This window comes from Myripristis murdjan, chromosome 10 (assembly GCF_902150065.1).
Source record: "Myripristis murdjan chromosome 10, fMyrMur1.1, whole genome shotgun sequence".
Taxonomy (NCBI): Eukaryota; Metazoa; Chordata; class Actinopteri; order Holocentriformes; family Holocentridae; genus Myripristis; species Myripristis murdjan.
The window spans coordinates 5,774,501-5,797,666 of NC_043989.1; the positions used below are offsets into that span (position 1 = coordinate 5,774,501).

Consider the following 23,166-nt stretch of genomic DNA (forward strand, 5'->3'; position numbering starts at 1 on the left):
TTGAAGAGCTCGACTGTAAAAGGGAGCTGACGAGTCGATGCAGCGTGTTTTTCCTGTTTTCTTTTATTGCTGTGAAACTGGCTCACGTCGGCCCCCGGCTCTCTGTGCGATGCATCCCAATGCGTTAATTCGCTGCGTCAAGCAAACAGAGGCAAAGGCAAGCACAGTTCATCGACCTGCTTTCCTCTGTCTGTCTGTCTGCCTGCCTGACGGACTGGCCTGTCTCTCTCTCCTGACATTTCCCTCCTCACCTACTTACTCAAATATCAAGGGTGTCAGTTCACTAACCCTTAAGCTGTGCCAAGGTCTCTGGGTCTAATATCATTAATCACAGATAATTCAACACTTTTATCCACACACAGTAGAGCAGTGACAGATGACTGACCAGATAATATCATCTGCTCCGTGTGATAAATTATTATCAACAAACTATCAGCGTAGAGGGAACTTTGGTCTGAAATAGCCTATTCCCCTCAGGGTTTTTTTTTTTTTTTTTTTATGTTTGCTTGTTTTAATGTGGATCCTGAATGTATTCCCTGACATTATTTAGATTACGCTTTTTTTTTTTTTTTCCTCCCCACAATAGCCAGATAATAAAAAAACTGCAGCACCACCTTTGGACTCTTTTGTCTTGACTTGTTCTCGCAAGTTTATCATCACATCCATGCGTTGGGTTCAGAATACCTTTATTAGCATAAGTAGTCTTGTGCTGCCAAAGCTGTCATGGAAATTAATGAGAATTCAAATAAAACAAGTGCACGAGCAAAAGCGAGCAAGCAGACGGTATCTGCAGTTTAAAGCTTAAAACAAGAGGCAACGGAGTTCAGGCAATCATCTTCTAAATTCGTCTTTTCGAAACTACTATTTATTTATTTGTTCCTAATTTCCTTGTGGTAACCTTTAATTAACTGAATTTGACCTCCTTTTATAGTTTACTTCTACATATTTTTTTTTCATTTTTTTTTTTTTTTTGCATTGCTCTTGTTTCTTCAACATACTTTACTTTTCCTTTTTCTCCCATTTTTTTTTTTTTTTTTTTTTTTTATATATTTCTATTTCTGACACTACTTATTTGCAATTATAACATGACTGATATTTACTGCATTGCATAACAGTTTTTTCACACATTGTCTGATTGGAATAATTTCCAGCCAGTCGATTTAGAGTTAAATTCCACTCATGCTCATTTTGCTATGTGACCCCCTGGAGCCTCCCCAGGGGCCCCTGGAGGTCCCCGAGCCCCGCCGTGGAGCACCTCTGCCCCCCATGCTTTGAATGTTTGTGTGTACAGGTTTGTAAATAGAAGCGTCCCCTGCCGGCGGCGGGCCCGCACTGCTCCTCCTCCTCCTCCTCCTCCTATACTCCGCTCTCTGACTCCACGGCTTCACTTCACTAGAAGATGGCGGACTGCGCTCCCCTATTAGATGAAGAACTCTCTTCCTTTGTCTTCAATTACCTGACAGAAACCTCCGACAGCCAGGTAAGATATGCACCTGAATGGACGCACGGGACTCTGGGCTCTCCGGGCCGGGCTGCGTCTTTATGCGTCGCGGGCCCTGGTGCACGGAATGCCCGCTTGATGCGAGCCTTTCGCCCGGCTTGTCAGCAGCATCTCTCCGGCACTGAGCGACCCGGTGTCTCGGTCCGTGCGTGTGTGTACTTGTGTGTGTGTGTGTGTGTGCGTGCGTGTTGTGTCTTGACGTCTGGCTTTCACGTGTTTTTGGAGGAAATGTCATCAGCCATGGGTTATGTGGGATTTCGGTGGATTAAAGCTAATAAACGGTGTTGCTGAACCGGAGAGCCGCCGGTGTGTTTTTTCTCGGGCAGGATTGTTTGGTATGCAGGGGGGCGCTTTGGAAACTTTTGACGCATTCTTGGGAAGTTTTAATTCTGTGCCGGAGACCTGGACACGTGGTTCGCGTCTGAACGCGTGGACCTGACCTGAGGACTATTACAATATTATGATATAACAGTACAAATCCACCGCGTACAAAGACGCCTTGGCTTCAAATTTGTGCAGAGAAACGGCACATAGAGCGTCTTGTGTGTCGTGTTGTTGGTGCATTAGTCGGCTCGGTGGACGTTGTGAGCAATAATTTGTGTTTTGGTCGCAGAATGGAAGCTGGTATTCAATAAACTGCCTGTTTGGGGAAGCGGTGCAGTACATCAGTGCTGTGTAATGCTATTTATCCACTCCAAATAAGCTGCTTGCCGCCTCACCGTCAGCTTAAGTGGGTATCTCTGGATTTCTGTGTCGGATTCCTAGCAGGCTGCTCGGTGCGCCTGAAAGTTGAGCAACTCCCAGATATGATTCCTGTAATTTGCCGAGATTGATCAGATTATGAGGCGACGTCTTCCAGAGCCGAGGGGATGGCACAGAGACAGCGGGGTTCGGGTCCGATGAGATAACTTGGTGGCGATTTACGTTTTCGTAATCGTTTGCGTAATCGTTTAGCCAAGCCGCTGTTACAAAACGTTACTGTGGCTGACATGGCTCAGTCTGCTTCAGTCAACTAAAAAAATGAGAGATCCTGAAACGAAGGCGATTGACGGTGACAGGGAACTAAACGATAAACGTGATCTTGCTGCACCGGATTACCAAAGCAGATTCTGCTGTACGTGATAAAACCCTCACTCGCACCAGACTCCGTTGGAAAATCTGGCAATATAAGGTTGCTTTGCTCATCAGCCAAAGTACACTGCTCTTACAACATTACTTGGCATCGTACGCCAACTAATTACATTCCCTCTTTAGTTCGGCGCACACCCAACACCCCATGATGCACCGATCCTAATAAAAAAATCAACTTCAGGAACTGGATGTCCTGTTACTCCCACGGCCATCTCTCACCAAAACACTACGCGGAGTCCTGTAGCGAGCAGCGGGAGCCAACTATAAAAGTTGAGATTTTATTGACGTGAAGTGCTTTCTGGTGTTGTATTTATGAGCCGAATGTACTAGTGGTCGACAGTGACTTGTTTGACATCTTGCGCCATGTTGTAGAAGGTGTCTGCTTTTACCAGCGTGGAAAAAACGTTGAAATTTCGATTTTTTTTAAACGAAGCTTGGTGGAACGTCGTGTCCCACATCAGAGAACCGGCTGTAATCTCCCTCCTGACCGTGTGCAGAATTATGGAAACGCGCTCCCAAAATACGCACGGAGATATTTGGCTACTGTGCGTTAAAAAAAAAAAACGCAACGTAGCTGTTATTTATTTATTTATTTAGTTTTTTACACGCAGGGCCCCCAGCAGTGTTTACAGCATTACAGCATGACATAAGATTTCGCTGTTGTGATTGTGATTGCACGTTCTTGGAGAGGGGGGGTAAAGGGGGGGGGGGGGGGGGGGTGTCACAGCTGATTGGCAGTTTAAGCAGGTTAATTCAGTGTGTGGTGGGATCCAGGCAGGCTATTTATAATCTGCAGCAGTCACATGTGCACACACACGCACACGCGCACACATGCACATACACACACACACACATGCAAATTGTATGATGCCCCCCATCACATACACATACACACACAGACACACTCCCCCCCATTAAACAGCTGTTCATGATGAAGATATATGTTAAATTTATTTGAGAGGAAACAAAACCCCAAATGAAAATAAAAAAAAATAATTCTTGTAATATTCCTGAAGTGCTTCTGTAGTACCTCAGAATAAGATTTAACCAAAGCGTATGTAGTGGCATTATCATTTTGTGGTATTTTTTTTTTTTTTAAATATCCTATGGTTGTCACTATAATATTCTCTGCGTTTACAGTGGCTACATTCAATTTATAATGTTATTTACATGTGTTGTGGTATCACTAAAATGCTCTGATATTATTCTTACAGTAGTATACATTTGTGCCATCCTTAGATTTACTATGGGATTGTAGGAGCTGATTCTTCCTCGGGGTTGCATGCTGGATTGCTGCAGAGTCCTTGAGCGAAAGGAGAGATAGCGTGCAACCTGAATAAGGAAAACGGAAAAAAAAAAAAAAAAAAGAAAGACAAGTTGTGCATTGTATCACTGTTTGACCCATGCTCGCTCTCCCACTCTCTCTCTCTGCATGTGTAGTCTGATAATCCAGCGGCACAGGTTATCTCTTCTACAAAAGCAGTGTTAATATGTTAATATTTATTCAGGGTTATTAGGGCTGGCTGGTGGTTCTCTCTCTCTCTCTCTCTCTCTCTCTCTCTCTCTCTCTCTCTCTCTCTCTCTCTCTCTCTCTCTCTCAGTGTGTGTCTGTGTCTCTCGCCCCTGCCGGCTGGTCATTGTAATACTACTCTATCCTCGTGACTGGAGTTACAGAACAGGGTTGCTGCAGTCATGTGAGTAGTAGTGGAGGAGGGAGGGAGGGAGGCGTTACCACTGACGTAGACGAGTGACAGCCTCACCCCCTCCTCTTCCTCCTCCTGGGGGTGAACATGTGACTGTTTCCTCCTCTCTCTCTCTCTCCCTCCCTCCCCCTCTCCCTCTTCCTCTCTCTCTCTCTCTCATAGTCTCTGCCTCGATCACTCACTCTGTTACACATGCACAGTCAATCTTTTGGTGTCGTTCTTGTTCTTCATCTCTGTTTTTCTCCGTCTTTATTCCTCTTCCTCTCTTTCATCCTCTCTCTCTCACACACACACCATCTCACTCTCAGTGTCTCCTCTCACACTCTATCTTTCATCTTCTCTCTCTCTCTCTCTCTCATACTAACGCTCTTCCTTGGCCGGCCGGCACGTCACTCCTTGCTCTAAATAGACTGGTGCACTTTTTTTTAAAAAACGCGCCTCCTTTTTTTTTTTTTTTTTTTTTTTTTTTAAAGACAACACGTCATCCATGTGTCTGGCGTGTTAACCCGGTAGACATTACGCAAACTGACAACAACATGCGTTCCTGATTTCAACATGTGGGGCAACCTGCTCCAACACGCAGCACACAGGCCCTTTGACATACAATTCAACACCACCAACACAACGAACATGGTTAAAAAAGTTGAATCACTCTCTTAAGCAAGGGTTTAGCAATGTACAAGCCTCTTAAAAAAAGTAGCTGTGATTTTGTAAGTGCAGTCCACTTTGTTCAAATAGCTGACATCTCATTTAAAGCCAAATTCCTTAATGGATCTTTAATTGTATTTAACTTAATTTGTATTGAGCTTTTGCTGGCGTGTCTGGTTCTGTCATGAAGATCAACGGCTGGCAAATAATGTCTAAATATATCACATATGATACTAATGTTGTGGTTGTAGGTTTGTTAAGCAACATTTTAAGTAAAAGCGAACTGTCTGATGAGGTTGATTTGCTTCAGAATTCATCTTTAACCTCAATTTCTACACCGAAACGCTCTTAAGTTGTATCTTGACAAGAATTAGCTCAGTCATCCTGAGCAAATTGCTGACTTGTGAACTTGTCAGCACATTAATTTAGCAAAGCGGATGATGTTAAGATGTAGTAAGATATATAATTCATAAAAACAAGGCGGCTGACCAGATATAATCACCAGCTTTCTGACAAGCGGAGACTATCAACACACAGAATCAGTCGGGTGGATCAGTGGCGAAATAAGTTTACAGTGAGAAAAACCATAGAAATGAACTGTACTGATTTGTTTTAGATGTCGGTGAGAGAGTGTGTGGCATCAATCGGAAGCCCAGTTGGATGTAAATGCTGCATCACGTGTGTGAAACTTATGTGTTGTGTTAAAAACGAACTAAACGCGCTGCAGATGACAGGCCGTGTTTCAGTCGGCGCAGTCAGTGTGTCAGGCCTGCAGCAGGGCTAATTATCGAGTCAAGGGCCGGTCTGGGCCGGTCCAGGGGATTGACTGTGGGAAGATCAGGCCGACTTAGCCTCAGCCACCGTGTCCTATAACAGGACACAAGCAGCCGCTGGATAAAGACTGGCAGGCTGGGAGGTTAGTCTGCTCCACGGCTCCTGTGGCCGTCATGTTGAGTCCCTGCTTGTTTGTACAGGTCAGGCCGGCCAGTTGAAATGGTGAAAAAGTGGCTTGAAAGTTGGTAACCCAGTTTCTCCACGGGGGTCATTAAAATTTCAGCTAGGTTTGGCTGCTGTGCCAGCCACTTCACGGAGGTAACCAGCGGCTGCACAATTTATCATGAAAAATTGAAAATCACAGTCTGAGCCACTTCAATTTCCAAATCGCAGAAGTCTGCAGTTCCTCTTAACCGCCAACCCCTGAACACGAGGCTGTGATTCTCAGCCCAGATTCTGGCCTTGAGTTAAACTCTACATGCTAAAAAAAAAAAAAGCTTTCACTGAATTCAAACACAGCAAATATGCAACAGCATCTGATTTATTATTAAAAATGTCTTTTATCTGGAAAAGAGGGGGGAAAAATGGTCTGTATGTCACTGTTTATATCATAATTGTAATATTTGGCAAAATAATCAAAATATTATTATTTGTCTGCATTGTGGACACTCACTACCGACCAGTGTTAGTTCTGCTGATGAATTTTTGGATGAATTTTTGATGACGTTAGTGAGTTGAAAACAACCTTTTTTTTTAAACCCACAGTGAAAAATAACTTTCATATAAAATATTAGTAAAGAGCAAAGGCTTAATCAATGTAAGCAAGGGGAGCAACAAGAACAATAAGCCAAGGAAGCTCTGAACATGCAACAGTATTTTTAAGAATAGTGTCCCGTCATTTGACTAAACTGACTCCCGTGGCTGCGACTAAAATAATTTGAAGAGCTTGTGACTGAAACCTGATTAAAACTGAAGAGAATGATTCAAATCTGACTGAAAAAATACATATTTCAAGAGATGACTAAGACTGGAACTAAACCAACTGCTACCAACCATCATTTTGAGGTCTTATTCTTTTGTAAAACTGTAGTTAGCTGGGAAAATACAGCAACTGCTGAGTTTTAGGAATGCGCAGAAAATCTACATTGTCCAGAGGGAAGTGTAAGATAACATTTAATTTTAGAAATAAATGAAAGTTATGGGTTTATAAAGACCAAAATAAGGAAGAATCTCAGGAAGAAAACACATATTCTGGGCTCAAATCTTAAAAAAAAAAAATTGCCCTGCCTGTGCCCTGTAGCCTGATTTTTTTTTATTTTTTCCTGATTTTGGTCGTCAAGGAGACTAATTAAGAAGAACCGTGTCTCTTAGCGTGTTTAAGACGTTGATTGCATCCTGAAACAACGCCCACACCTGGCAATGGAAAACCTAATAAAGCTTAAGAGCGGTGACTGTGTTGCGCTGTAGCTTTACAGGGCGCCTCGTACTGTCTGTCAGCACTTTATCCTATAACCCTGCGGCCTTGTGTGTGCGTGTGTGTGAATGTGTGTGTGTGTGCGTGCACGCTCTCAGCCCTGACTATCGGGTGATCCTATCAGATTTCTGTCGGAAGTCACACACTCTTAGCACATTTAACTTGACCTGGCAGCACTACAGGTACAGGACAGGTACCGTTTTTGTCCAGGTTGTTGTTGGTCGGGGCCGACCAAGAATAGAATATCTAATTTATCGGCTTTCGGTGTTAAAATAATAATCTGTGACCTCTTAGACGTAATTTGCAAAAAGCGATGCACAAAATTTAGGCCTAAAGTTTGAGTCTCAGTGATCCTCGCTTCAGTCAATCCTTAATTTTGTGTGTAGTGCACCTTTAATGTGTAAAAAAATGGGATTTTCAGTTCCAAAATCTTTTTCATTTGCCGTTTAAAAAGGTAGAGGTAGCGCTTTCCTGCTGCATAGGAAGTTGCACTTTTCAAATTTCCGATTGGAATAAACAGAAGAAGAACTGGGTCATTAGCGTGCAAAGAAAACTCCGGAAATAAAAAAAAAAAAAAAACAAAGAAAGGAGTGAAACCATAATTCAAATTAGCATTTTAAACCAGCGCACAGGTGCTTGTGTAGAAACCTGGCTTGGACGTCGGAGGGTGAGAGTGGAAACGTTAACGGGATTATCACGTATCCAATCGCAGACATTTGAGTTGAATTAGAGCCACGAAACATCCAGCAGGCTCAACAGTTACCCGCACACACACACACACACACACACACACACACACTTTTTCACCTCTTATTCAGACCTGTTCTCCTGCTCGCCATCCAAACTGCCCTGGCACTGCAGCGAACAAAGTAAACGCCTCCCATTCAGCAATAATCACTGTGTCGCTGCATGCCAATAAATCCGATTTAAATGAGAGAGAGAGAGAAAGCAGCGGGCAGGCATCCAGACAGACAGGCAGACAGACAGGTAGATAAATAACAAGGCTTTGAAGTCCCGCTAGGCAGTGATGGATACAGGTGTGATTGGCAGCGAATGGGATTTTACACCGCGGCTCGGGCGTTCAGCCGCATGCACACACACACACACACACACACACACACACACACACACACACACACGGTCACACTGCAGCGTTTCCTCGCCTACACCTTCTTGGTCTCCTCCTCTATCCACGGATGCACTCGTTTTTTTTGTGACTTTCCCTCTTTCTCTATAGATTTTTGTCTCTCTCTCTCTCTCTCTGCCCCCTCCCCAGTTCTGTGTCAGTGTCTCTCACCCGCTCTCTCTCTCTCTCTCTCTCTCTCTCTCTCTCTGTCTGAGTCGTGATGTGCAGTGCTGCAGTGCTATGTGTTCAGCTTGCAGCCTAACAGTGACTCACCTGTCCCTTCCGACTCCATATGCTGCTCACACACACACACACACACACACACACACACACACACACACAGTCATATGCATCACAAATGCTAATGTACACATATACTCATTCACACATATAAACACACACACACACATATACCTGCACACATGCATGCTTGCACAAAAGCAATCTCTCCCATGTCTGATAATACATGCAAACACACACACACACACACTTTCCCACAAAATGACTGCGTTCAGTGATTTTCCTGCTCGCTACATAGAGAAATGTAAATTAGTTTTTGCTGCTGAACTGACAAAGCTTACATAATGCCATTTAAATTACACTACATTCACAGGTATTATCTCCAGCAGGCCTGACATTATAGCGAGCGCAACGGAAGAGAAAAGCCTCGTTTTTTCTGGATCGCCAACACCGCAAATAAGGAGGCCAGAGGTCAGAGGTCGCGGTGCCGTTTCCGCAGATGGAACAAAATATTCCCCCGAGCTCGAAATGTAAGGAAGACAGAAACATTCCCGAGGATTCACACAGTCTGCAGTGATTTTATTAAAAGTTTCCGTGATAAAAAACCTTTGTCACGTCATTTCAATCAATCACCCAGACAGTGACACTTCAATACAGGCTGTGATTGCATAACAGTGCAGTGGTGTTGGAGGTGTGTTCCTGATCTCACACACACACACACACACACACACACAGCACACAACATCTGCAAGCATACACATTTTTTAAAAAAGGTTTGAAAGTATTTTTATGGTCGTGGTGCACGTATGAGACATAGGACAAGCCTGTAGGATACAATCTCCCCCAAAACTTTGGATTCATCCGTGCAAAAGACATTTATAGAAACAGATCCACCCCCCAAAAAACGAAGGAAAAAAGAGGACAAGGCTTTCCTTCGTCGACTCCTTTTAACAAATCGATGCAGAGGCAAAAAAGTGTGAGAGGGAATTGACTTGATTCTTTGGAATCGGATCTTCGGGGGACATTGATTTCCTGCATCACACAAGAGACAAAGCAAGTGCTGTGTGTGTTTATATGTGTGTGTGTGTGTGTGTGTGTGTGCATTGGTAAGACAGAAATGTGCCAGAAAAGGAAATAAGAGCTGAGGCCAGAAGGTGGAGGTGATTCTTTTCAAGAGAAACTCGGTGATCGGTTGGTTTTATTGGAGGCTGATTTAAATTTGCGGTTTGATAACAATGGATGCTACGGAAGCTGCATCACGGCCAAATGCAATATGCAAATCTCAGGATCTGCAGTTTGCTTTTTTTTTTTTTTTTTTTTTTGATAAAGGTCAAACTTCAAATTGTAGAAATGAACATTCCCACTAAAGCCGTGAAAAAAAAAAACGTCCATAATAATTACGGTGGGATTTGTTTAGCGTTCGGCTCCTGTTTTGTACCTGCGTTCCCTCTCCATTGAATTGAATGGTGAAGTGTGAAATGGATGGAACAGATGCAGATGTGTCCTGTGATTGCGTCGGTGCTAACAAGTGTGTGTGCATGTGTGTGTGTATGTGTGTGTGTGTGTGTCAATGCAGACGATCTCACCATAATGTGGAAATTTAAGCTGCAAGGGTAATGAACAGGGCAAGCTAGGCCAAGCGGAGTTAAATGCATGCATGTGTGTGTGTCTGTGTCTACTATATATGTCTGTGTGTGTGTGTGTGTGTGTGTGTGCATGCGTGCGTGCTGATCCTCACCACGTGTGTGTGTGTGTGTGTCAGAGGGGATGCTGGGAATAAATATGGCTGCTTCCTCCTCAAATCCCCCTGAGATTTGCCATCCATCCGGCTCACAGGCTGATTCGCCCCCAAGGGATCTGTGTGTGTGTGCGCGCATGTGTGTGTGTGTGTGTGCGCGCGCATACATGTGTGTGTGTATTTGTGCCTGCGAGCAAAGATCTTAAACAGCGTGCCTGTATGCATTTATATAAGCATGCTTCTGTGTGCGTGCTGGAGATGCCCAGTCACGACTCAGCCAGCATCTGTCAGTTACGTGTGTGTGTGTGTGTGTGTGTGTGTGTGTGTGTGTAGTAGGTGCTGTTGCTAACTAGCAAGCTACTAGCTGAGGCAGGTTAGGAGGGGGCTCTCAATAATTAATTGCATGGTGATTCATCATCTGCCTGGCATCGCAGGCTGCAGCTAGCACACACACACACACACACACACACACACACACAGGGACAGAGAGAGACACACACCCTGAGGACAGAGGCTTTGATACCATGCAGATTTATAAAGTGCCAGTTATTGATTGTGGGACAATATTATTAGTCTGATTGGCTCATTGATTTCCATCGTGACAACTCTGTGGTCTCATTTACATTTTCCTCTGTTCATCACGCCGCCGACACACACCGCCCTGCTCGCCCTGCAGGACACACTCGGCCTCCGCAGCCCGCTCCCCCCTGTGAGCCTCCAAAAGGACCGGCGGAGGTTTATTAACCCGCCACACGGCCACACACACCTTCCTCATTAGCCTGAGAGTCTCTCAGTGAGGCTTTAACACCACGACTCCTTAGCCCGGCTGAGATCGGGCCTGCGAGCGATTAAAAGTTATTTTCACTGTTGATTAATCTGCCGGCCATGTTTTTAAGTGATCGCTTCATCGTTTAGTCTCTGAACTGTGAAGAGTGACGGCAAAGTCTCACGGTGAGTTCTGCAGGTGGCTTCTGTCATGTGACCCGCGGACAGAAAAGCAACGGAAAGCGAATCCTGATTTATAGTGAAGCTGGAATCAGCAAATGTGTGGGACTTTACTTGATAAACGAAGAACTGAATAATTGCCTTTAATTAATTTCCCATTTCCCATTCATTTCCATTAATTTATGAATCCATCAGCCCTGCAGCCGTTCAACTAGCCGCCTAACCAGAACAGGATGTCAGTGTGTACCCATGTTCTCATGAAGGTCCCATCTAGATAGATAGATAGACAGATAGATACTTTATTCATCCCGAAGGAAATTCACAGTTTTCAGCAGTATCCACAGAGTACAAGATTAAATAAATAAAAAATAAAGAATAAAAGATGACACTAGAGATCTAAAGATCTAAGTACCCAATGTGCAAAAAACAATGTGCAAAAAACCATGTGCATAGATGTATACAATGTGCATAGATGTGGGCAATGTGCAAATTTACAGTGTAAACAGATGATAAATAGCAGCAAGCAATATATACACTATAAACAAGGAATATATAAAAAATAGAAAGATGAACAGTTTAAACATCTAGGTGCATGTGTGTGTGTGTGTGTGTGTGTGTGTGTGTGTGTGTGTGTGTGTGTGTGTGTGTGTGTGTGTGTGTGTGTGTGTGTGTTCAGACCATACCTGTCATTAGGCTCCTGTTTCCTGTTTCCTGTGTTTCGGTCCCGTTGCACGACACCTTTACCAAACACAATGATATTAATCCGAGCGTGTTCATATTTATCATATTATGCAACATTTGCCGTTCATCGCAGGCTGCAGTGTGACTCTTTAGCCTAGTTTGGATGTGCACTTTGACTAAAAAAAAAATGTAGAAATAGAGCGGTTTATGATTTGTTAGTGACTTCACAGCGGATTGCGTCACATTTTGCCGTCGGGCTCATCCTGTAAAACAACCGATGAATTTTCACATCATTAACAGCTCTTTTTTTTGGAGCTCTTTGTTTAAAAGAAACTCATTTTGAGGTTATTCTGGCTGAGTTATGTTGTATATTGTCACCAGCATTACAAGTAATCAATATCACAGAGGTCAAGGGTCAGAGGTCGCCGTGCCGTCACAATAGATGGAGCAAACAGCGATCATAACCGGCCTGTTGCGGCTTAAAGAGATGAGCGTGTTGTTGAGCGTCCCCGCCCCGGCGTTCTTATTAGATTGCAGGGAGAACAGAAGAGAGAGCCTTCTGGTGTCATTAGGTATTCATCGCCCGCCTCGCGCCCCGTCTTAATTTATATGAAAATCTATTCGGCCTGTCGCCGCGTTCCAGGTTGTTGCCGTTCGACCGGAGTGGGATGTGAAGATGTAAATTTTTTTTCCCTCCATCTCCATCTTCTTCTTCTTCTTCTCTCCTCTCTGGTTTTTAATCCAGATGATGTACTCTGCAGTCAGCGCCGTGATTCACCGTCACCGCCCCTCCTTTATGATCTTCCCTCCTCTCTTTCTTAACTTCCTCCCGGTCCGCACGTCAGCGTTACACTCAGGCGTTTAACCGGCGATTTAGGATTTGTCACCTCAGAGCGTTTTATCGTTTACGTTATATTCTGTTTAACGTTCAGCGAAATGCACAGAGTGAGTGAGGGAGTGAGCGGGGTTGGTGCCTTGCTCGAGGGCGCTTCAGCAGGTTGCGTGGCTGTTGATGCCGCCGCCGGGGGTCAAACCTTTTTGACTTTTTCAGCGTTTCTGTTTCCCATAAGGCCGTTCGGCTCTCCTTCACTTCGCCTCAACATGTTGGATTTCATTTTTTTCTTTGCGTGTTTATGTACCGTAAAAAATGGAATACCGCAATCTGTGTAGTCCTCGCTCCACAGAATCAACGTATTGATCATCTCTTAGAGGCATGTGTGTGTGTGCATGTGTGTGTGAGTGTGTCTATGTGTGTGTGTGTGTGTGTGTGTCTGTGTAAGCCATATTTCATGTTGCATTTTTGCCCCAGAGAGATGATACATCCCTCTTTGGCCTTCACGTTGCACACAGGCTATATCACCTCTCCATTCAATCCTGCACGCTGACGTGCACGTGTGAAGGCTGTGTGTGTGTGTGTGTGGCAGCTTTAGAGTGTGTGCATGTGTGTGTTTGTGGTTCAACTGCACACATCTTGTTGCATTTTCGCTTTAGAGCGCTGGTGCCTCGGCCTTGCACCGCACGTAAGCTGCAATCCTTCCTGGGTTTGTGTGTGTGTGTGTGTGTGTGTGCGCGTGTGCAGTGTGGGGTGGGGTTGGGGGTCGTGTGTGTGTGTGTGTGTGTGTGTGTGTAATGTCCTTAGCTAACCTTTACAGGCAATTTGTATTCATCACAGGCGCCCTGTTGCTGTACTGATAGTGTCAACATCAGTGCGAGGCTGTTTGTCATTCAGCGCACATGTGTATACACACACACATACACATGCACACACACACACCGAGGCTTTGAGCAGCACCTGCAGGAGACAGGTGGGGGCTGGAGGAGGAGAGGGAATCCAATCTCAGCCTTTCGTCCGGTCCACTTTGTAGAGAAACATGTGTGCGGACATGTTTCCTCCGCTCGCCGGTTTAGCATGCAGCCGCCAGGGGAAATGTCTTGTTTTAAAGTAGATCAGGCACACACACACACACACACACACACACACACACACCTGTTCCTGCGCGAAACCCAGATGAGATGAGAATCCGACGGAGCTGATAAACCTCGCCGATATGGATCTTATGTTCGCCGTCAGTCTGGATCGGTAGCGTCCCGGTGTTTTCCAGAGAATTCCTCTCGGGGCGCGGCGGCGGCGGTGTAGCTGCGGAGCGGAGCGGGCGGGCGGGGGGAGACCTCGACGACAGTCTGACGGCTGTAAACAGCGGGAATCAAGCAGCGCATACCAAGCGGGGCCTTCACCGTGGCGGCGGCGGCCCCGTTAAAGTGGGAGTTTTGGAATCACTTATCTGTAATAAACGTGGCTGTTTTGAAGTGATTACATCCTGATAAAGTGGGGTTTCCGAGCCGCCGCCCGCTGCGTGATGTCTGTTATTGTTGTAGAAATTTTTTACAGTGATTGCATTTTCTGTGAAAGTGCATTTCGGTGATGTGTACGGCTGTAAAAAAAAAAAAAAAAGCGGCGTGCTGCTCTGATGCCCGCTGCCGTGCGGGTATTGTAGAAATTTTATAGTCTGTATAAATAGGGGTTTATATGTTGCTGCTTTGATGCCGCCTCACGCTGTAAGAAGTGAGTACGGCTCTAAAAAGTTGGATTTGTCCGTTTGTCTAGACTTAAAAATTTTACTCCTGTGAAATCTCTCTCTCTCTCTCTCGTCGTGCAAGTGTTTTGGCTGGGGCTCGGCCCGTCTTGGTGGACAGACAGATCGAGTTGTAAAGACGTCTGGACTGTGTGGGACGGGCAGGCGTCCAACTGCAGGATGCATCATCTCTCCTCTGACACCGACACTATAGCCTGCTGGATCCCCCCCCCCCCCCCCCCCCAGTAATGTCTCACCACCACCGTCTACTATCACCGGTAGTGATGGCACCAATAATCAGTTTCAGTTTCTTTATTTACCTCGATGCCGGAAAAAAAAAAAAAACAACAATCACAAGACACAAGGTCTATACACAGCAAAAAAAAAAAAAGTGGTTAAAAGAAAAAAAAAAGATACAAAAAAGAGAGACAGTACACTCCTCAATGTCATGTTTCCACAAAAATGGGAGTACAAAGGTACAAAATAGCGTATATATATATATAAAAAAGAAATCTTCTGATATGTGTCACAACAGTGAGTATGAAAGATACAAAAAAGCGCTATACAAGTATATATAAAAGTGCTTAGACTGTACTGTATATACATGTAAAAAAAAAAAGAAAAACAGTTATCATGTCACACATCACACCTGTACAATATGACAAGGAAGTCAACTAATGCTTAACCAGCTCCATACACAGTGATGATAGTAACGCCGCCGCTGACGGTACTTGTACAGTTTGACAGAAAAGCAGCGCCCCGCTTGTTTCCAGCTGGTAACTTTCCACTGTTTTCGCCTCCTGACTGACTGGTTAACCGACTGTTTGTCTGTCTGGTTAACTGGTTATTTGGCTGAACGGGTTAAAGTCGCACCCTCCTCGTCATTTTGGACCCTTTGGAGCCCTAATACGAATACAGAAGACGAATACGTGACTTCTAGTGGTGATGCATTCGTGATTCCATTGGTTGAAATGGGCTGAGAATGTAAACCTAGCAAGCCGGATAGCTCTTGGCGTATCTTTCTACTCTCTCTCTCTATCTCTCTCTCTCTCTCCTCTCTCTCTCTCTCTCTCTCTCTCTCTCTCTCGTCGTGCAAGTGTTTTGCTGGGGCTCGGCCCGTCTTAGTGGACAGAAGATCGAGTTGTAAAGACGTCTGGACTGTGTGGAGCGGGCAGGCGTCCAACTGCAGGATGCATCATCTTCTCCTCTGACACCGACACTATAGCCTGCTGGATCCCCCCCCCCTCCCCCAGTAATGTCTCACCACCACCGTCTACTATCACCAGTAGTAATGACACCAATAATGCTAACACCTAGTAGTACTTGTAGACGTGGTAGAAGTCGAAGCATTATGTTCAGTAGTGTTGTAGTGCTACTACTCTTTGTTCAAATCCAGACTCAAAACTCACCTGTTCAAGACAGCCTACTCTCTGGAACTGTTCTCTTCCATATTATTATAATTATTATTATTATTATTATTATATATATATATTATGTAAAAGATATGACCAACAGGCGACTTCCATTACTGAATCCTTCATTATCAGTGGTAGTGATCAAACATGGGTCTGTAAGTGTGAATTAATAGTTTATATTGTGGGGTGGGTGTCACAATGTCTAATTAAGTATTTTTCTATGATGTTTTCTTATGCTGGGTTTTCTGTGATGTGATTTTTCCTGTCGTTGCTGTATTCTGTATTTATTTTTACTGTAAGGCGACCTTGAGTGCCATGAAAGGCGCCATAACAAATAAAATGTATTATCATTATTATTACTATTAGTGCTACTGCAGCACTAATAGTAGTAATAGTACTGATTGCAGTAGTAACAACACCTGTATTAGGCGTTACCGTTGTAGCAGTAGTAGTAACAGCATAGTAACAACAATACTAACACTAATAGTAATAGTACAAGAGTAGTAGCAGTGGTATTTGGGGACTGAAGAAAATTTCCACATCAGTGTACAATATCAGTATCAGGCCAGGTGATTATAGCAGTAAAGATGTATAGCTGTGTAATTGTAGTAACAGCAGCAGTACTGATAGCATTAGTACATATCATGTTAGGGGTTATAATAGTAGTAGCAGTTGTAGCAGTGTTATTGCACTGTAATTAGCAGTAGTAATCACGTTGATACTAGTACCAGTAGTACTTGTAGTAGCAGTAGCAGTAGTGTTAGTAGTGTTATTAGTGGTAGTAGTCACGTGACTGTTAAGGAGGATTTGTCGGTTTTAAGACTGCAGTCTCAACACAGTGACTGTACGTTTGTCTGAGCTACCACACCCTGCTCTGTGTGTGTGTGTGTGTGTGTGTGTGTTTGTTTGTGTATGTGTGTTAATGACCTCCACTATTAGTTGTGCTTTCATGTGCCTTAGAGGGCTTTGTAAACAGGACTGAGAAGATAAAAGGACACTCTGGGTCATTATACCCACCACACTGTGTGTGTGTGTGTGTGTGTGTGTGTGTGTGTGTGTGCATGCATGCATGTGTGTGCATGTGTGTGTGCTCTCCAAGGTGCTTAGTGTAAACCAGAGAAAAGGTTGAAGGAAATTTCCATGGTGCAAAAGGGCACAATGGGGGCTCACACACACACACACACACACACATATACACACACACACACACACACACACACCTGTGTCAACCAAACATATAGCTGTGGCAACTGGGCACCAAGGGAGGGCAAGCTCAGGCTGGTGTCAGCCTTTCCACACATGCACACACACACACACACACACACACACACACACACACACACACACACACACACACCAGCCTTTATGCTCTTCCATTATTCCAATTCAAAATCCATTTGTTGTTATTTTTATTTGTTGTTGGTTGCATTCAGATGAAATGTGCAGTGTGTGTGTGTGTGTGTGTGTGTGTGTGTGGCATGCTTGTCGACTGAGTCATGATTGGTCACCAGTGTAATTCTCTCCATGTTAGCAGAGAGAATCCATCCATAAATCATAATTGGGATTAATCAGGCTGATTCCATCGGGGGAAACAACGAGGATTATCATCTGTCAGGCCGCCGCTGATTCACAGCTCCACTTTATTAAAACGCAATAAAACGTTGGTCTAGTCAAGCGGGAGATGCAATAAACCTGATACTGTAACAGATTTTTCCCGATCGCGTATGAAAGTAAACACATTACACTGCTGCTGTGCTCGGGCGCAGAGATGGAAAATTTACAGGTGTGTGTGTGTGTGTGTGTGTGTGAGAGAGAGAGAGAGAGTCAAAGCAGCAGGCTCCTACTTGCATATGGCACGGAGAGAGAACATGGGTGAGGCCTCGAATGTCCTTTGGGATGCACTAACACACACACACACACACACACACACACATGCACAGAAACAGCTTGACAGTAAAGTAGTGCCCTGCTTGTTTCCAGCTGGTAACTTTCCACTGTTGTCCCCGACTGACTGACTGACTGGTTAACTGACTGTTTGCCTGGTTATTTAGTTAACTGTTTAAAGGTCGGGTCAGCTCCTGGTCGACCGCCTGGCTGCTTAACACCTCCTTTCTTTTGTCTTTCCTCCCCTTTTTCTTTTTTTTTCCTGCCACATTTTTCTCTCCTCTTCTGCATTCATCTCTCTCTCTCTCTCTCTCTCTCTCTCGCTCCCTCTCTCTCTCTTTGACCCAGTTCCTCAGGGCTGCTCAGGCTTGCGTGACCACAGAGCTCAGCGCTATGATTACTCTATATGGCATCTCTCTCACACACACACACACACACACACACACACACATACACACACACATAGACATGCACATATAAATATTTACTACGGCTACACACACGTTATAGTTCATACCATGCATGCGTTGTGTATACATGCTTCCAGGGTGTTGCACATGCACTCACATACACTTACAAAGCCCCTCCCATCTCATCCCATTCACTTTACTCCACCAGCAACAACAGTTACAGAAAGACAAAGTCAATAAAAATATGACGCGTTACAGTCAGAATTGATTGTGTGTGTGTGCCAGTGCGAGTTCATTCAGTTTTTTTTTTTTTTTTTTGTCTCGATTGTGCAGCTGCTGCTGTCAAAAACTTTTTTTTCTCTCTCTCTTGTGCAGTGTTGCAAAATTCACCGACGTCTGTCTGTGTGTCTGTAGGCGGTAAAATATCTGCAGAATTGCAACAAATTAAAAAAAAAAAAAAAAAAAAAAAAAAAAAACGAGTGTCAGCTTGTTAAAGACAGTCAACACTGACACGCCCATGCTGTAGTACGATGTGCACTCTCGCCCACTCTCTTTCTTTCACTCCTTCATTCCTTTCCTCTTTTAAATCCGGGACGCTTTTTTTGCTGCCGTGTTGCAATATTGGATTCCTCCATGGTGTGTGTGTGTGTGTGTGTGTGTGTGTGTGTGTGTGTGTGCGGACATGCATCTGCAGGCGTTTTTACACGTCTGTGTGTGTATGAGAGACAAGGAAACGTAAACGTGTGTTTGTGTGTGTGTGTGTTACGCCCTGTCAAAATCCTCCCGTGTGTGTTTACACTTAAAGGAGAAGTTCGTCTATTTTGGATTTGTATGTAGTCTAATTTGCCTCTCACCTCCTACCTGCAGCACTATTTGCTAGCCAGTAGTCCATATAAAGAATACTAAAACCTGTGCAGAAAATAATATTAATATTAATTTTTATACATTGTGCTGAAGTAGCAATCCTCATTTTCGTTGTAACTTGTTGTGCAATGACAAATAAACTCATTCATTCATTCATTCATTCAAAAGGCATTTGTAGCCTCCGCAGGGGACTTGAGAGCAAATGTAAAAATTGCAAGGTTCATACAGTGGTGGAAAAAAGTTTTTGGACACCCCATGCATTTGTGAAATATCGCATTAACAAATCACTCTTAGGTCTTCAAGTGCAATTTCTTTTAGTACAGTCACAGCCGAAATACTAAACAAATCCTAAAAAAGCCATTAAACACTTAAAATTGATTGGTTCCATAAAAATACATTAGAAATTTTGAGTATTGGGTCATTTTGGTACCAGTGATGAAGGTCGTTCTTTTTATTAAAAGACACAATTTTTGTTGCCAAACTTGGTGTCTATATAAAGCCAGCACATCTGAAAGTTCTTCAGACACAAAAATGGCTAAAACAAGGAACCTAACGCAGGAAACACGCCTGAAGATAAAGATTCAACTGTCAAGAATTTAGTTTGGTTAGTTTTTCATGTAAACATTAAACCAAAAAATAGAATTTGTATTTGTTTGCATCTGTCTAATGCAGCCACACCTTTTCAAACACAAAAAAAAGATTTTTCCACAAATATTCAGGATAATATTTGAGATTGTGAGATTGTGTAAAATTTTAAGGGTGTCCGAAAACTTTTTTCCACCACTGTACATTAAATTTAGCCGGGATTTCATGCAGTTGCACATACTTCCAATAACCAGGAAATCCCTAGGAAAGCTATTTTCTCTCTGCCCCAGCATGCAGTGCTGTTTGCCACCGGCAGCCTGATCTGATCTGCAGATTTTTAGTTTTCAGACTCGACCTCTATATGGTTTGTTTTCATGTAAAAGTCTGTAATCAATGAGCTTCTCCTTTAATAGCAGGGATTTGGCTGATATGGGCTCATGGAAGCCAGTGTTTTTGTACTGAATGTGCCAGTAGTTGCCATTTTGTGTTGTTATTTCTTTAAAAAAAAGAAATTGCCCTTTATTATGAAGCACTTTGTAACGATGCTTTGAAAAGTTAATACAATTCTAACAAATGTAATGCACACTTCATTTCTCCCAAATTGTGTTGCTGTCAGGATAGAAAATCCTCTGATGCAGCTTTTAGACCTGACCATCACACTCAAAGTCTCCACTGAAATTAATAGCTAATACTGTTACTCCTGCTGCTACTGCTAGTACTACGAGTACTACTACATCGAACGGTGGTAATACTGATTATAACAAAACGAGGCCGTCTGTACCCGTGTGTACTCTGATCAAACTGTCGACAGGGTTTCAGCGTTTTTCACTTCGACACAGAGAGACGGACGGTTGTATTCAGACGCCGGCCTGCCTGTCAATCACAGCAGCACTGAGGCCAGACGGTGTGTGTGTGTGTGTGTGTGTGTGTGTGTGTGTGTGTGATGTGCAGCATGTTCCAGGCTCAAGCATCTCTCTGTCTGTCTCGGCCTACACACCTCTCCCTCTTCTCACTGCAGTGGCACAAACACTCATACACACACACACACACTCTTTTTTTTTTTTTTTTTTTTGCATCTTTTTTTCCTCTCGTTTTTCCCTCAGCTCTGCTCGGCTTTGTGCGCATCTCAGCATCACCCGACCTCTTTTCATCTCTTTTCGCTCCTCTCTCCGTCCTCTGCTCTCTGTGTGACTCTCTCTCGCTCGCTCTCACACTTCCTTTGGCCTCTCTCTCTCTCTCACTCTCTCCCCTTTCTCTCTATTCATGCTATTCATTCCTCTCACTTTTTTTTGTCTCTTTTTAATCCATTGTTGAAATTACTATTTAATGCATGCGTTGCTCTTTCCCTGTCTTTCTCTCTCTCTCCAACTGTATTTCAGTCGAATGTGGCTCTACCAACAGTTGGGTGCTGTCTGGTTGAAGACAGCGGCTGATTGGAGCGGTGCAACCTGGCACACACACACACACAAATACACACTCAAATACACACACAGGATGAGGTACACACACACCGGGCAAGGCGGGATGATAGCCAACTGACAGCATGAGAGGGAGCGAGACACGGGGAGACAGTCTGGGAGTCTTTGTGGTCTGATAGCTTATCGATTCCTCTGCAGGTGATTCGAGGAGGAAGAGGAGGAGGAAGAGGAAGGGGGGAGTAGAAAGAGAGTACACACAGAAATACAGAAGTCCGGAGAGAGGTAGAGCGAGAGCAGAAAGGAGAGAGAGAGAGAGTCTGCAGGTCATTTTCCATGCTCTCTGTCTGTGAGAAACTACTCAACAAGAAAGAGAGAGAGAGAGAGAAGGAGAGAGAGAAGGAGAGAGAGAGAGAGACTGGCTGCTGTGGCCTCTGACCCTGGAGTTCTTGCCATTTTTGGTAATCTGTGAATTGAAGCCTCCTGCACTCATCGCATGTCACTCCGAGTCAGATTAAAGGTCTGAAATGTAAAAGGTAACTCGGTTAGTTGCAGAATAACCCGATCCCGCCATAAACCTGCTGCAGCCGACAGAAAAAAAAAAAAAAAAAAGAATAACCGCTATGTCGCAGAAATGCACAAGTGATGTTGTTTCAAGGGGGTGAAATCAAATGGGAAACGTAACCTTGGTCCATCCTGGAAACAGAAAGCGAGTGAATGTGTAACCCCTCGGGCAGCGCTCTGTGGCCCTGTTTGGACGGTCGGGCTAAAAAGTAGCGCCGTGTGGGCTTCAGCTGCTCCTGCAATGCAAACCAGGCTAATCAGTAAACCTGCAGTGGAGCTTTATGGCCCCTTTCATGGGAACCAGGCGAAAGCGCAGCCCCGTATCACCTTGGTTTGCCTCGCAGTGTGAACCAGGTAAGCCTCGGTCAGCCCTTCATGGCCCTCCAGCTGAGACCCAGGCTCATGAGCCAGCACTGGGTGAGCCTGGTGGGGCCAAAGAGTGGCACCGTGGCCTGGGTGGCTTCCACATTGCAAACCGGTCGGAGTGTGGGCCTGGATTAGAGACTTACGATAATGAATAAGCTCTGCGTAGCCCTGTAGTGGAAAACGAGTAGGTCTTTGCTTGCTTTCTCAGTGGAGATGAATCCTGTTAGTTAGCCCTGTGTGGCCCAGTGTGCCAGCATAAGTCGACTTTGCTTAGTCCGGTTTGGCCCTGCAGTGGAAATCAGGGTAAAGAAGAGCCCCGTGTGGCCTCGGTGCTCCGTCTGGCCCTGGATCGAAGACTTAAGATAATGAATTAGCCCCGTTTGGCCCCGTCGTGGAAATCAGGGTAAAGATCAGCGCCGTGTGGTCTTGGTTTGCTCGTGCACCGAAAACCGGATTAGGGGTCTGTCTTGCATATCCTCTCCTGGCCTCGCATTGCAAACCAGGCCAGCAGGTAAGCCTCGGTTAGCCCCGCGTGGCCCCGAGGTGGGAAAGCTGTGCTAATACAAGCGGTGCTGTTTAACACTCCGATCAGAACCGGGCCTGCCTGCTCTCTTTTGTGGCTTTTATGTGTGTTTGGGTGGTGGCATCGCCATTTTGTCTAGTAATGTAGTGGACCGCCTACCAGGGGGACTGAATCATTACCCTCTTTGTGTGTGTGTGTGTGTGTGTGTGCTGGTCTCATTAGGATGGCAGGCCCGGTCCAGTTCATTAGTCTGGTTGCCAGCAGCTGAATGGGTCGTTGAACGCCTCGGAAACCGGCGGTGAAAAGGCTTTCTGGAGGCTTCTGTGTTCTCCAACAGTCTGGTCGTGTTCCTCCATCGCAGCCACCAGCGCAACGGGAACACACACCGCTGATTATATTATGCAGCGAAGTGTGCACGACTGCAGAAGCGAGGGCTCTCTGGCGATGTAACGCACCTTATGGCAGCCATATTGGAGGTCCTACTCTCTCGGGTGGCGGTGGCGGTGTTTCAGCAGAGCCTGCAGCTCCACTCGTCTGAGCAGAGACGACACGTTCTCGGCTGTTTTGGACTCATTTCAGCTGTTTTATAGGGGACATCATCGTAAT

General features: G+C 44.7%; 1 protein-coding gene across 1 annotated transcript in view; it reads left to right on the forward strand.

Moving 5' to 3' along the window:
• Positions 1-1,343: 1,343 nt before the first annotated feature.
• The window catches only part of ppargc1b (peroxisome proliferator-activated receptor gamma, coactivator 1 beta), a 108,463-nt gene continuing 86,640 nt past the window's right edge, over positions 1,344-23,166 (forward strand). Inside the window, exon 1 of the mRNA XM_030061460.1 lies at positions 1,344-1,480. Coding sequence (XP_029917320.1) covers positions 1,400-1,480 — 81 coding nt within the window. The 5' untranslated portion in view covers positions 1,344-1,399. The remainder of the gene's footprint in view (positions 1,481-23,166) is intronic.